General features: G+C 30.7%; 1 protein-coding gene across 1 annotated transcript; it reads left to right on the forward strand.

Annotated features, from left to right (window-relative positions):
• Positions 1–10228: 10228 nt before the first annotated feature.
• LOC107147533 (28S ribosomal protein S33, mitochondrial-like) lies at positions 10229–10865 on the forward strand. Its single transcript, XM_048810209.1, has one exon. It carries the CDS (start codon positions 10262–10264, stop codon positions 10574–10576), a length of 315 nt encoding a protein of 104 aa, XP_048666166.1. The 5' UTR covers positions 10229–10261; the 3' UTR covers positions 10577–10865.
• The last annotated feature ends 582 nt before the right edge of the window (positions 10866–11447 follow it).

Consider the following 11447-nt stretch of genomic DNA (forward strand, 5'->3'; position numbering starts at 1 on the left):
CTTTTTAATGAATGAATGCTCCCTTGCCAGTCTTTGAATTAGGAAAGACTTCTTATAAATTGTAAAGTAACAGTAAACTGTACAATAAAATATTTTGTTATAAATTAATTGACCAGTTCCTAGCATATTATGCTATCCTAGCACTCAGTATGTTACTTTTCATAATGGAAATTTTTTCAAAACACAAGAGTAAGAAAATATGATGGATTCAGACTTTTATGAAGTAACTGTTACCCTGCTTCTACAATGATCAATTTCTGCCCAATAATTTTTTTTTTATTTTATTCAAACCCTTCTTAACGCCACAGAATTAGTCTTAAAATAAATAATAAAATATAATAGTTGAAATATATGTTATAAAATTTAATTTCTCCAAACTTTTACATCTGTAAAAAAATTCACACATAAGATTTTTAAAATAGCAATGATGCTTATTTATTATAATCGTATTATTGTAATCTTAGCCTGATAATGAAGGTATGTCATAATGATAACTACTTAAAAAGATGTAAGTTCAATAATACACTATGATTATTTTTCTATTTTTCTTTTCTCTTAGATTTAATCTTTACTTTTCTAATTGTTTACCCTATACCTTTTAAAAATTTAATATGTTTTAAATTTTGTCAATTATCCCAGTTTATTTTTACATTATATTTTTTAAAATTATGGTCCAAACAAGTCCAGGACATCTCAGTGGATAATTAAATCTCTTCAACCTCTTTGGATTTGTTTTATTTCACCCCTATGGTGACATTTAACTTCTATGTTTTTGTGCTTTATGGTGTTTTGTTCCTTCTGATTATCTTGTAAAAGGTCATAAGATCAAACATTTATTTAAGATTTGGTCATTATATTTCATAGGAAATGTAATCTAATTTTATTACTTTACACTAAGAGACATATCAAATTTCATTTTCTATTTCATGTAATGATAATAGCAACTTGGTTGGGTAAATAAAAGCATTTATAATGTTAAAGATTACAGTGGATTAAATCACACGTTATTTTCAAATCTATAGTTTAATAATACTCAGGAAAACAAACGAAAAAGCAAGAATACCTTGTTGGTCATCGTTAGGAGTTGCTAAGCATCAATTCATTACTTTAAAAATGATTATTTAATCTTTTAAACAAATATTTGTGTCCAATTCTGCCACCCACATTCTCCTTTTCTTCATTTAATTCTGATTTTATCAAAATTATACATGTACAGAGTTCACAAATTCAAAGTTAAAGGATTATAATTGTAAGCCACCAGTCTCACACCTTTCCTTTCCCCAAAACTGCTGATTACTGTTCCCCAGAGTAAACTATCTCAAGCATTTTATCTACAACTTGTGTTTTTACCTTGATATATCTGAATATTATTATTGTGGTTTTTTAAAACAAAACTTTTCAATTTTACAAACTGTATTTAGGCTTCCTAATATAGAAATCAATATTAGGACTCACAGGCTTAACCCTCAGCCTTCAGAAGTATTTGTCTTTGCCAACAATTACAGAAATGTCACTGTTATTATTTTAATATGTGCCTATGTATGTGCCAAATTCCAAAATGATACATGATTTGCATAAGTAAAATATTCTTATTTTAAAACTGTTCCAACTCTCTGGGGATATTAATTTCTCATGTCTGTCACTTTAATTCTGTTTACATTTCTCTAATAGAAGTTTTAATCTTTTTCAACAATATCAAACACATAAAGGGTCAATTTCTTTTTCTTTTCCCTTGTGCTGGAGATTGAACCAGGGCTTCATGCATGAAGGCAAGCAGGCTGTCACTGAGCTTCATCCCCAGCTCCTTTGTTTCCTTAGGGAGACCCACCTCTGTGATCATTCGTTTTTTGATTCTGGGCCTTTTACAATACTGTCTTTATGATGATTCCATTTACATTTGTTTGGGGGTGCTTTATTCATCTTTCTTTCATTTTTTTTTCCTGAAGACCATATGTTCTTTTTAGATCCCCCCTCCTTGTTTGGACAGTGCAAGTAGTTCCTTGGATCCCAATAATTACTACTGGGGATCTATTGTTTTTATTCTGGTTGTCTGAAAAGATTTTTATTTTATCTTTACTTTTGAAATATAATTTGCCTGTTACATAAATCCAATTTCTAAGTCAGTATGCCACAGCAATTTAAATATTATTTCCCGTTATCTTCTCACCTTCCAGTGGTATTGTTAGGAAGTGCAATGGCTTCTGAATAATAAATAATCTTTCTTATTTTGTGTATTTATCCACATGCATACTCACGTTCATAAATTGTTCATTTAGTACCTAGATTTTTAAAATTCCCCAAAATGTCATTTATGTAGTTATTTTAGCATAGATTTTTTGGACATTCAGAAGGGCTTTTTAATCTGGAGAATAGTCTGTAAATTTTATCGATTCATTGATTTGACAGTTTCATTCATTTTACTTTCTATGTGTCCTTTTCTGAAACTCCTGGGCTTATATTATAATGCTCTTAGATTTTTTTCTTAATTATCCCTTGTATTTATCTCTTTTCTAGTAGTTGTCTTTATTCTTATAATATAACAATTTAATTACATTTGAAAATTTTTTGATCAATTCATGTGTGCTTCTAAAATTTATCTGGTTTTGTTTACTATGGACTCATAAAGAAAATGGAAAAAAATACATACATATAAAATATATAAATATAAAACATATATATATATCCAAAATTATTTGATATTTTTATTAGTTGTTGAAAAACAATATGGACTAGTAATTAAGAGACACAGCTTCAAAAGTCAGAATACAAGTTCAAATTCCAAATGCAGTTTTGCTATTCTGGTGACTGAGTTGGTTCAGGTTATTCAATTTTCTACCTTAATTACATACCAATACTAGAAAGTCAATATTACTCTCTCAGGTTTATTGCGTAGGTGAAATATAATAAGCAGCATGAGTGTTTTGCCTAATACTTGAAACATAATGTAATAACTATTAGAATTAGTAATTGTTCATTAATACTAGTATCATTGGTGGTACATAAATAACTGAATAAAATAATAGCAGATTATAATGTATAATGCCTGCTAAGATACTATTAAAATTTAGAAAATAAATTTGTTCCTAAGGTTTTATGAGAACCTCGTTTATACATGTAGAGAAAGAAAGCCTCCTTGGACTAGAAGACTAGAAGTTAAAAGCTTTGAAAATAGCCAACACATCAATCTCACTTATATTAATGCAAGGAAAAGTAAACATTAATAATCCTGGAGGAAGTGTGTAATAAAATTAGTATTTATTTTTGAAGATATTCTTTGAATATGACTTATTTGAGAATTGGGAAGAAAGACAATAAAGCCCAGATTTTATTGTCTTATTCTTCTAGATATTGGAGATTTTGGGTTGGATATCCTGATATTTTGAAATGGACCTCACTGTTGTGCTAAACATGAAAAACCAAACTGTCCTCAAAATCTATATTATTGGAAAGATAGTAACAAATGGAATAAATTCAACACCAGAGTCTAGATCATGATGAAGTTCAGCAATCTGAATACAGTGAGATAGTGCCTGAGTTCTGAGAAAGAGAAATACATGACTATAATAGCTTAAGGTAAAGGACCACCACAGCTCCTACAACCCTTGCTATAAGCTTTACTTTGATAATTAAAATTCCTTTTTACTTTCCTCTGTAACATTAGGATTTATAACCAGACTATAGCTGAAATCATTGTTAATAATAACAACAAAGTTACGATAATATACAATTTAAATACATGAATGAAAAAAATACATATGGTAAAGCTTATCTGCTGGACTATCCAGTATAAGTGGATTATTGGATGTCCTTAATTCCAGTAACAAGATAGAGAGAAATTGTGTTTTTACAACACAATGAAGTAATAATCTGAAAGTGATTTGAATTAGATTATTTAAAGTTGAAAATTCAGAAGTTACCAAAGTTGTAGGGGCTGTTCCTGGAAGCAAATCAAAGCAAAATATGTCAAACTGGGAAATGATGTTCATGGAGGAAACAGCTGAAGTCAGTGAATCAGACTACCAAAAGGAAATTATCAGGGGAAATAAAAAAGACTAAGTTACTAAAAATTTTTGTCCATTAGCCAGGCTCCTGTTGTCATTACCTGCGTCAACCACCTAGAGTTCCCCATTACTGATATTTTTCTACATCTCAAATATCACAGTTCACTTCCTTGCAACTCAAATGCCATCACTCCATTGACATCCCTTGATTTTATGGAGATACTCATGTCCTTCATTTCCTTCTGTTGGGAGCTCTCTGGCACCACTCCCTCTGCTCTCCACCTTGAATTTTTGACCTCGTTATTTCTTCATATTAATCCAACTGACACAAATACTACCTTCTAACTGCTTTGAAGAAGAATTCTACATAAAATATTACAACCCTGAAGATAATTTAAAAACTTGGAAAAAATAGGCTATACTTCTTCCTATACTTTTTATTGTCCAGTAACTGGTCATTATATTGTTGCTGTTTCTTATCCCATTAATTATTAAACTCTTAATTCCTGTCACTCAACCTTTTCAGCATATCCTTTCAGGTTTTTCTTTAGTGCTTTGCTGTTTCTATTAAAAGATGACAGTCCACATTAGGAAGTAAATGCCAAGTAATCAGGCACTGAATCTGCTTTGCTCACTGCTTACCCTCTATGTCTTAACATTGCTTGCAAACAAGCAATAAACTGGTAATAGTTTGGGGCCTCATAATACTCAACTTTTGGATAATTTTTCTTTGACCAATTTGCTACTGCAATCTTCACATTCTCTTCAGATTATGTCTCATCATTTTGATTCCTTGATTCAATTTATAGAATTTGTCTTGTTTCTTTTAGAGAAGTTTAGAGGTAATTACATATGAACTTCCTAAGCAATATATGTATTGTTTATTAATCCGGAGAATATGCTACTTTCTTTATACTACTGTATCGAATGCTTAAGGTAGTAGTCCCAATGAAGTTAGCTAATTGTAATTTTAATTTCCTTTCCAAAATGAGAAATCATTCTGTACAAAAGCACAGATATTTGCAATGGGATGTCTTATAAGATTGGCAATCACATGGCCAATATTTTGTTACCTGCTTTTACTGTAAAGCTGATTCTTGATTCAGAAGAATATTTTGTAACATATCATGGAAAATTATGTTATTTAATAAATTTATGGACTGTGATGCTAAAAGAAGTATAACAGAAGGGAAAACCGCATATCAAAATGCTAAATGAATATCTAATTCAACAAAGCAAATTATTGGCCTTCTCATAATGAAATGAGTCCAATTTTTGTCTGCTTTTGGTAACGGTTTGAGTCCCATATTAAAGAATTAGTTTTTGTTGCTTCTTGAAAATTTAAAATTTGGAAAAAGTATATATATATATATATGTTTTGAGCTTATACCTAGCAACCATCCTGGCCTGGTATTAATTGGACACTGACATGTACCTTTCTCTGAGTACATTTTCTTAACATTACCTCAAACCACTTCTGTGAAAAAATCATAGATAACAAGATAATTAATGTTTTCTGTTGGAAGCATATGCTTTTCCCAAGGTCATAGGCATCTTGTGCAATGATCTGATGGCACAGAATTATTACTGGGATCTCTGCAAGCAAATCTTGTAGAGTGTTTAAAAGAGAGGTAAGATATTCTATTCAGTCCAAGAGACATCCTTTTTACTTTTATATGTGTTGGGAAACAGAAGGATAAGTATGGATGCAGTAGGGAAATGAAAGTTTGAGAACTTATAAGTTCTTGTTATTTTTACAACTTGCTCTTCTCTCATTGGTTAAGCATACTTAGAATCAATTTTGAAACTTATTTTGTGGAGTTTTGCTACATAATTTCAAAAAGTCCTAAAATTCTGTATCTTGAATTTTCCCTTTATAGTTTGAATTTTGATGATATCCCCTCCCTTCTCCAAGGCCTCCATGAGGGAACCCAATTCTATTAAAAGATTTTTAACTGAGAAGTGAAAGTCATCGGGAATGAGGACAGTTTGTACACTCCCTTGCCTTCCCCACTCCGGTGACAAGCATCATCATCAACTCCATCTGAAAGGGAAGGAGGAATTGAAGGTTTCAAGAGTTTCAAGGGAAGCTACCAACTGGTTATTCATGCTACTTAAACAAATTCAATTCTGAAGATTCCAATCTTATCCTATAGATGTCCTACTTTTCACATAGTATAGCCAGCAGGACTTACAGTGTAACTGACATTGTAATTTGCAACCCAGCAGGATCAACAGATCAATGTTTGATTTGGGTTGTCAGGTATCTCAATTTTGCAGCTTAATAGATAAGATATTCTTTATCACTGTTATAGAAAGTTTTTTGGTTTCTGCTACTGCCTTGAGCAGCTATTTGAACTTTAATTTATTTTAAAGTTACCTGAGACTGCACCTACTTCACAATTCTTGATTTTCTCCTTTGTTCACACTGTTGAATGACAGTGGTGATGCAGTTCTCCAAACCTTAGCTCTCAATGAGGTTATTCTAGATGATCACCAGATAAGTAAAATTTCTCTGGCTTCCTTAGAACAAAGCTTCTTATATTTCAATAAGGAATATTAATAGGAACAAGACCATCCAATTAAATCAGTTGAAGATTATACACGTTTTCCTAAGAATCTTTTCCCTAGAATGTAGTTCAATAATGTGGATGGTAAAGTAGTTGTCATGGAGCCAGGAGAACAGATTTCAAAAGTTTTGTTGTTGTTGTTTGGCTAATGTTGGGATCCTAAGTCTTAGGAATTAGAAATTCCTCCAAAATTAAAAGGTGGTTGGGATGTTGGGGGGGGGGAGAAGTATTATGAACACATAATCATTTCCTGTTGACTGACAATGTTTTTATTACCCAACACCTGCTTTCATTTCCTATTATCTTCTAACCCTCATTATAATGTATATTTAATTGCAGATTGCCTGGCACATTCCCAGTACTCACCAAGAGTTGAGAGGTAAATCTATATTAATACATTGTTTATTTTAATAACATTTTGAAATGAAAGTGATGAGGCTGGACTAAATTATCTGCTTTATACTAGATCACAGAGGTTAAAAAGATAATTTCCTGGGCATCAAGACCATTTTTATTTCCATAACACAAAGCTTAACAATTTATGTAGATAAGCAGAATGATAAAACTAACTGAAGACAGAGAAAACAGCAAAAATATGTACACACATTAAAAACAAAAATCAAAGAAAGTTTTCAACTTCCATGGTTTTAAGTGCATTTACTAAAGATGTTGAAAAATTTATTCTGTTACCAAGTAGCTTGATAAAATTTAAGTGATTTCATATTTCTGAGAAAAATATAATAAAAATATGGTCACCTGTTATTAGACATATTAGATAAGTTTATTATAGTTCTTTAGAGTTTTATACAAAAAAAACTGTAATTCATAGAATACTAGTCCTGGGACTAGTTTCCAATCAATAAACAGCGTTGGAAAATTTCCAACCAATAAACAGCGTTGGAAATTTGTTGCTCATGTCATCATCCATCATGAAGGAAACAAAAATATATATCTTTATGTGCTTGAGATTATATATAGTATTTGTATATGAGTATATGAAGTGGTTAGACTACTTATGAAAACATTGTAAAAAAAGGAAAGTTTCAGAATATGTTATTATTCTTCTATAAAACTGAAAATAATAATTTAATCAAAACAACAAATAATTATCACATTGACATAAAAACTATTCTTTATACATCCCCAGTATCTTATATATGACCACTTGTCCTGAAAAGAATTATTTCTCACTATTTTAAAAACAAACGTGTATCTGCATTGTGTGTATATATGTGCATATATGTGTATATACATATAGACATATATATATACATATATATGTTTGTTTATTCAATTATATATATTTTAATAAAGAGAGCTCATCAAGCCTTAAAGGTCACAGTTTTTTAAATATAATTTTAGTATCCTAATGGCACATTTTTTATTAATTTTCTCATTTAATATTGTATTTTAGTAGACTTACTGAGGTGTAATTGTCATAAAACACTGTACATATCGAATGCATGTTATTCCATGGATATGGTATTTTCATATATCCTTGAAACCATACCACAGTCAACATAATAAATATATCCCTCACCTGCAAAAGTTTCCTCCTACCCTTGCCCCGACTTTTGTAGCAGGAACACTTAACTTGAGATATATCCTCTTAAAAATTTTACAGTGTACAGTACAGTGCTGCTTACTACAGGCACTATATTATATAACAGACCTCTAGGACTTACTTATCATGTAATTCTGAAGCATTATGCCCTTTGACCAACTCCCCATTCTGCCATCTCCCAGCCCCTAGTCTTTACCATATGCTCTCTGCTTCTAGGAATTCAAGGATTTTTAATGGATCATGCAGAGTTTATCTATTCATGACTGGATTAGTTCACTTAGCAAAATGTCCTCTAGGTTTTTTCATGCCATTTCAGAAGGATGTTCTTTTTAAAACTGAATAGCACTCCATTGCATGTATGTACTACATTTTACTTAATCAATTGTCTATTGAAGCGCATTTCTGTTTACCTGTAACAGTGTACCAATTGACCAACCTCTCCCTATTTTTCAGGCTTTCTTCCTCTCTATAGCCTCTGGTAACTACTATTTGATGAGATAAGCTTTTTTGGATTCCATGTGTGAATGAGATCATGTGGTATTTGTCAATCTGTGACACAGTGCCTGCAGATTCATAGTGCTGCCACAATTGAAAGGATCACATACTTTTTAAATGTCTGAATAGTATTCCATAGTTCATAGGTATCACTTTCATCCATTCATCAGTTGATGAACATTTTCCATTTCTCGACTACTGTGAGAAGTTCCTTAATAAACACGGAAATGCAGATATCTCTTCAACATACTTATTTCCTTTGGACATATATTCAGTAGTTCTAGTTTCTGAATTATAAAGAAGTATTATTTCTATTTTTTTTAGGAAACATCATAGTATTTTTTCATAATGGCCTCATTAATTTACATTCCATTAATAATGTCCAAGGGTTCTATTTCCTTCACATCTTCACCAGCTCTTGCTATCTTTTGTTATTTTAATGGATGTTGGTAGAAAATCATTACTCCTTTTATTATTTTAACATTATAATACAAACGAAGTTAAAAAACAGTATTAAAATAATAAAAAGCAAAAACAAATTACTTCAGAGGAACTCCAAGAAATGAAAGAAATTTTAAAAGTAAGCATGAATCAAACTAAACTTATTGATTATATCCTGCAGTTAATAATTCAAGTATTTCAACCAGCAAATGACATACACACATATAGAAGCATTACTTGTAATGCTAAAAGATTATTCATGCAAGTTGTTTTCAAGTGATTGCAAATATATTAAATAAAATACATTCAGCAGTTTCTAATGTAGTACTAGAAAGCTTTTGGCTATATAAGACTACAGATTTCTATTTCATATATGACTTTAGTGTCATATATGTATAAACAGAATGAATAAAAATATTTTTCTATAGAAGGAAGTAATATTTATTTCCTGATATATGCTTGTATATGTTTAAATAGGAAAATGAGAAAAATAGATAAAATTAACATTATGATCATTAAAATTGATTGTTTTTTTTAAAGTTCTACAATACTCAGAAATATGCATTTAGAAAAATTGATCATTCATTTAGTGGTTTAAACCACTAAAAACATCTTAATGAAATGTACATATATTCATTTAGGATGTTAAAATAAAAATAAGTGCAAACAATAAATAAATAAACTTTTAGTCAAAAGATGAAAAATTTTTTAAATGCATATTTTCAATTTTGTAGACATAGGACATAGACAAATTGCTTTTGGATCACTCAATATGTTTTTTCTATATTTGTTTGTTGTTTTTGGCTGTGCTTTTGATTGAAACCAGGACACTGAAGTATATCTCAACCCCTTAATATATACAAGAAATATATTTTTGAAATAAAAAAATCTATTAGAAATAATTGTGAGTTAACAAAGTTATGATAATGAAGTACAAAAAAATCTAATGTAAGCAAGTAATTATAACTAAGTAAAAATAAATGAATTAGTAAAAAGTCCAACATTAAGAAAAGTCTTTGAGCATAGTTAAGAAAATAGAGGAAAAAAATAGAAAGACATTAATATTTGAACATGTTAGAAATAATAAGATTAATGTAACAAAACTAACTAGGAAACAGAGATTAAGAAATGTAATTTGGGGCCTGTGGGTGAGGCAGGTCAGGACCAGGAGTCTCTTAGCTCCTCAAGAAATGTCTTCGCTTTCAGAATATGCTTTGCGCATGACTCTGAGTGCCCGGCTCTTCGGTGAAGTTTCCAGGCCAACTGATTCCAAATCCATGAAAATAGTGAAACTATTCAGTGAGCAGCCATTGGCCAAGAGGAAGGAGACATATGACTGGTACCCAAATCACAACACATATTTTGCCCTCATGGGCAGACTGCGTTTTCTTGGCCTGTACACAGATAAGCATCAGAATAAGGATGAGCAAAAGTGTCTAAAGAAGCTTCTTGGAAAGGGGAAACCAAATAAAGGAGAAGGGAAAAGAGCAACAAAAAAGAAGTAGTGTCGGCCCATCAAGAGAGAAAATTTCTTCCTCAGTGATTATGAGAAGAAAGTACCATCTTTCCATGTATTAGAGGAATGTAATCTGCCTCAGTGAAGGTTACTTGGAGAGACACAATCCTCCCTGTATTGAAGTCTAATTCAATTAAATGGTGACTGGTTGCCAAGTGTGGTGGTGCATATATCCGTAATCCCCGTAATTTGGGAAGCTGAGGCAAAAGGATTGCAAATTCCAGGCCAGCCTCAGCCACTGAGCAAGACACTGTCTCAAATTTTTAAAATATGAACAAAAATAAAGGGATGTAATTCAGTGGTAAAGTACCTCTTGGTTCAGTCCCAAGTACCAAATAAAATAAAATTGTGACTGGTAAAAAAAAAAGGGAATCTGAAGATTTCAATATAATTATTTTTTGGTAGAATATAAGTAAGCAATATGTCTACAAAAGAAGAATCGTAATTCCAATAATGAACATAAAATACATATACATATTTGAGATTTTAAAATATACCTATCAACCTTTTAAAAATCAGTAGTTTAACAAGTTGATCATACAATTAAATTGTATTTATTTCCATGTCCTGGTTTCAATCATAATAGAAATCCATCATGCGTATTTTAGTGTAAGAACTATAAATAAAATGAGTATTTAATCTAGTTGCCACTTAAAAAAGTATATAATTGATTTCTAGCATACACTGTTCCACAGTTTGGAAATATTCTAAATGTTTAAGTGAGATACTTAAAATAGCCACATATACATTTACCAATTATTATATTTTATATATAAAAATTCAAAACAATTAAGATGATACATAATAATATTTGAACTAACAGTGAGAAATCTTATGCTCACAATTTTGAAAATACTTTT

This window comes from Marmota marmota, unplaced genomic scaffold (genome assembly GCF_001458135.2).
Source record: "Marmota marmota marmota unplaced genomic scaffold, marMar, whole genome shotgun sequence".
Taxonomy (NCBI): Eukaryota; Metazoa; Chordata; class Mammalia; order Rodentia; family Sciuridae; genus Marmota; species Marmota marmota.

Coding starts and splice junctions, on each gene's coding strand:
- LOC107147533 (XM_048810209.1), top strand. CDS start 10,262: ATGTCTTCGCTTTCAGAATATGCTTTGCGCATGACTCTGAGTGCCCGG.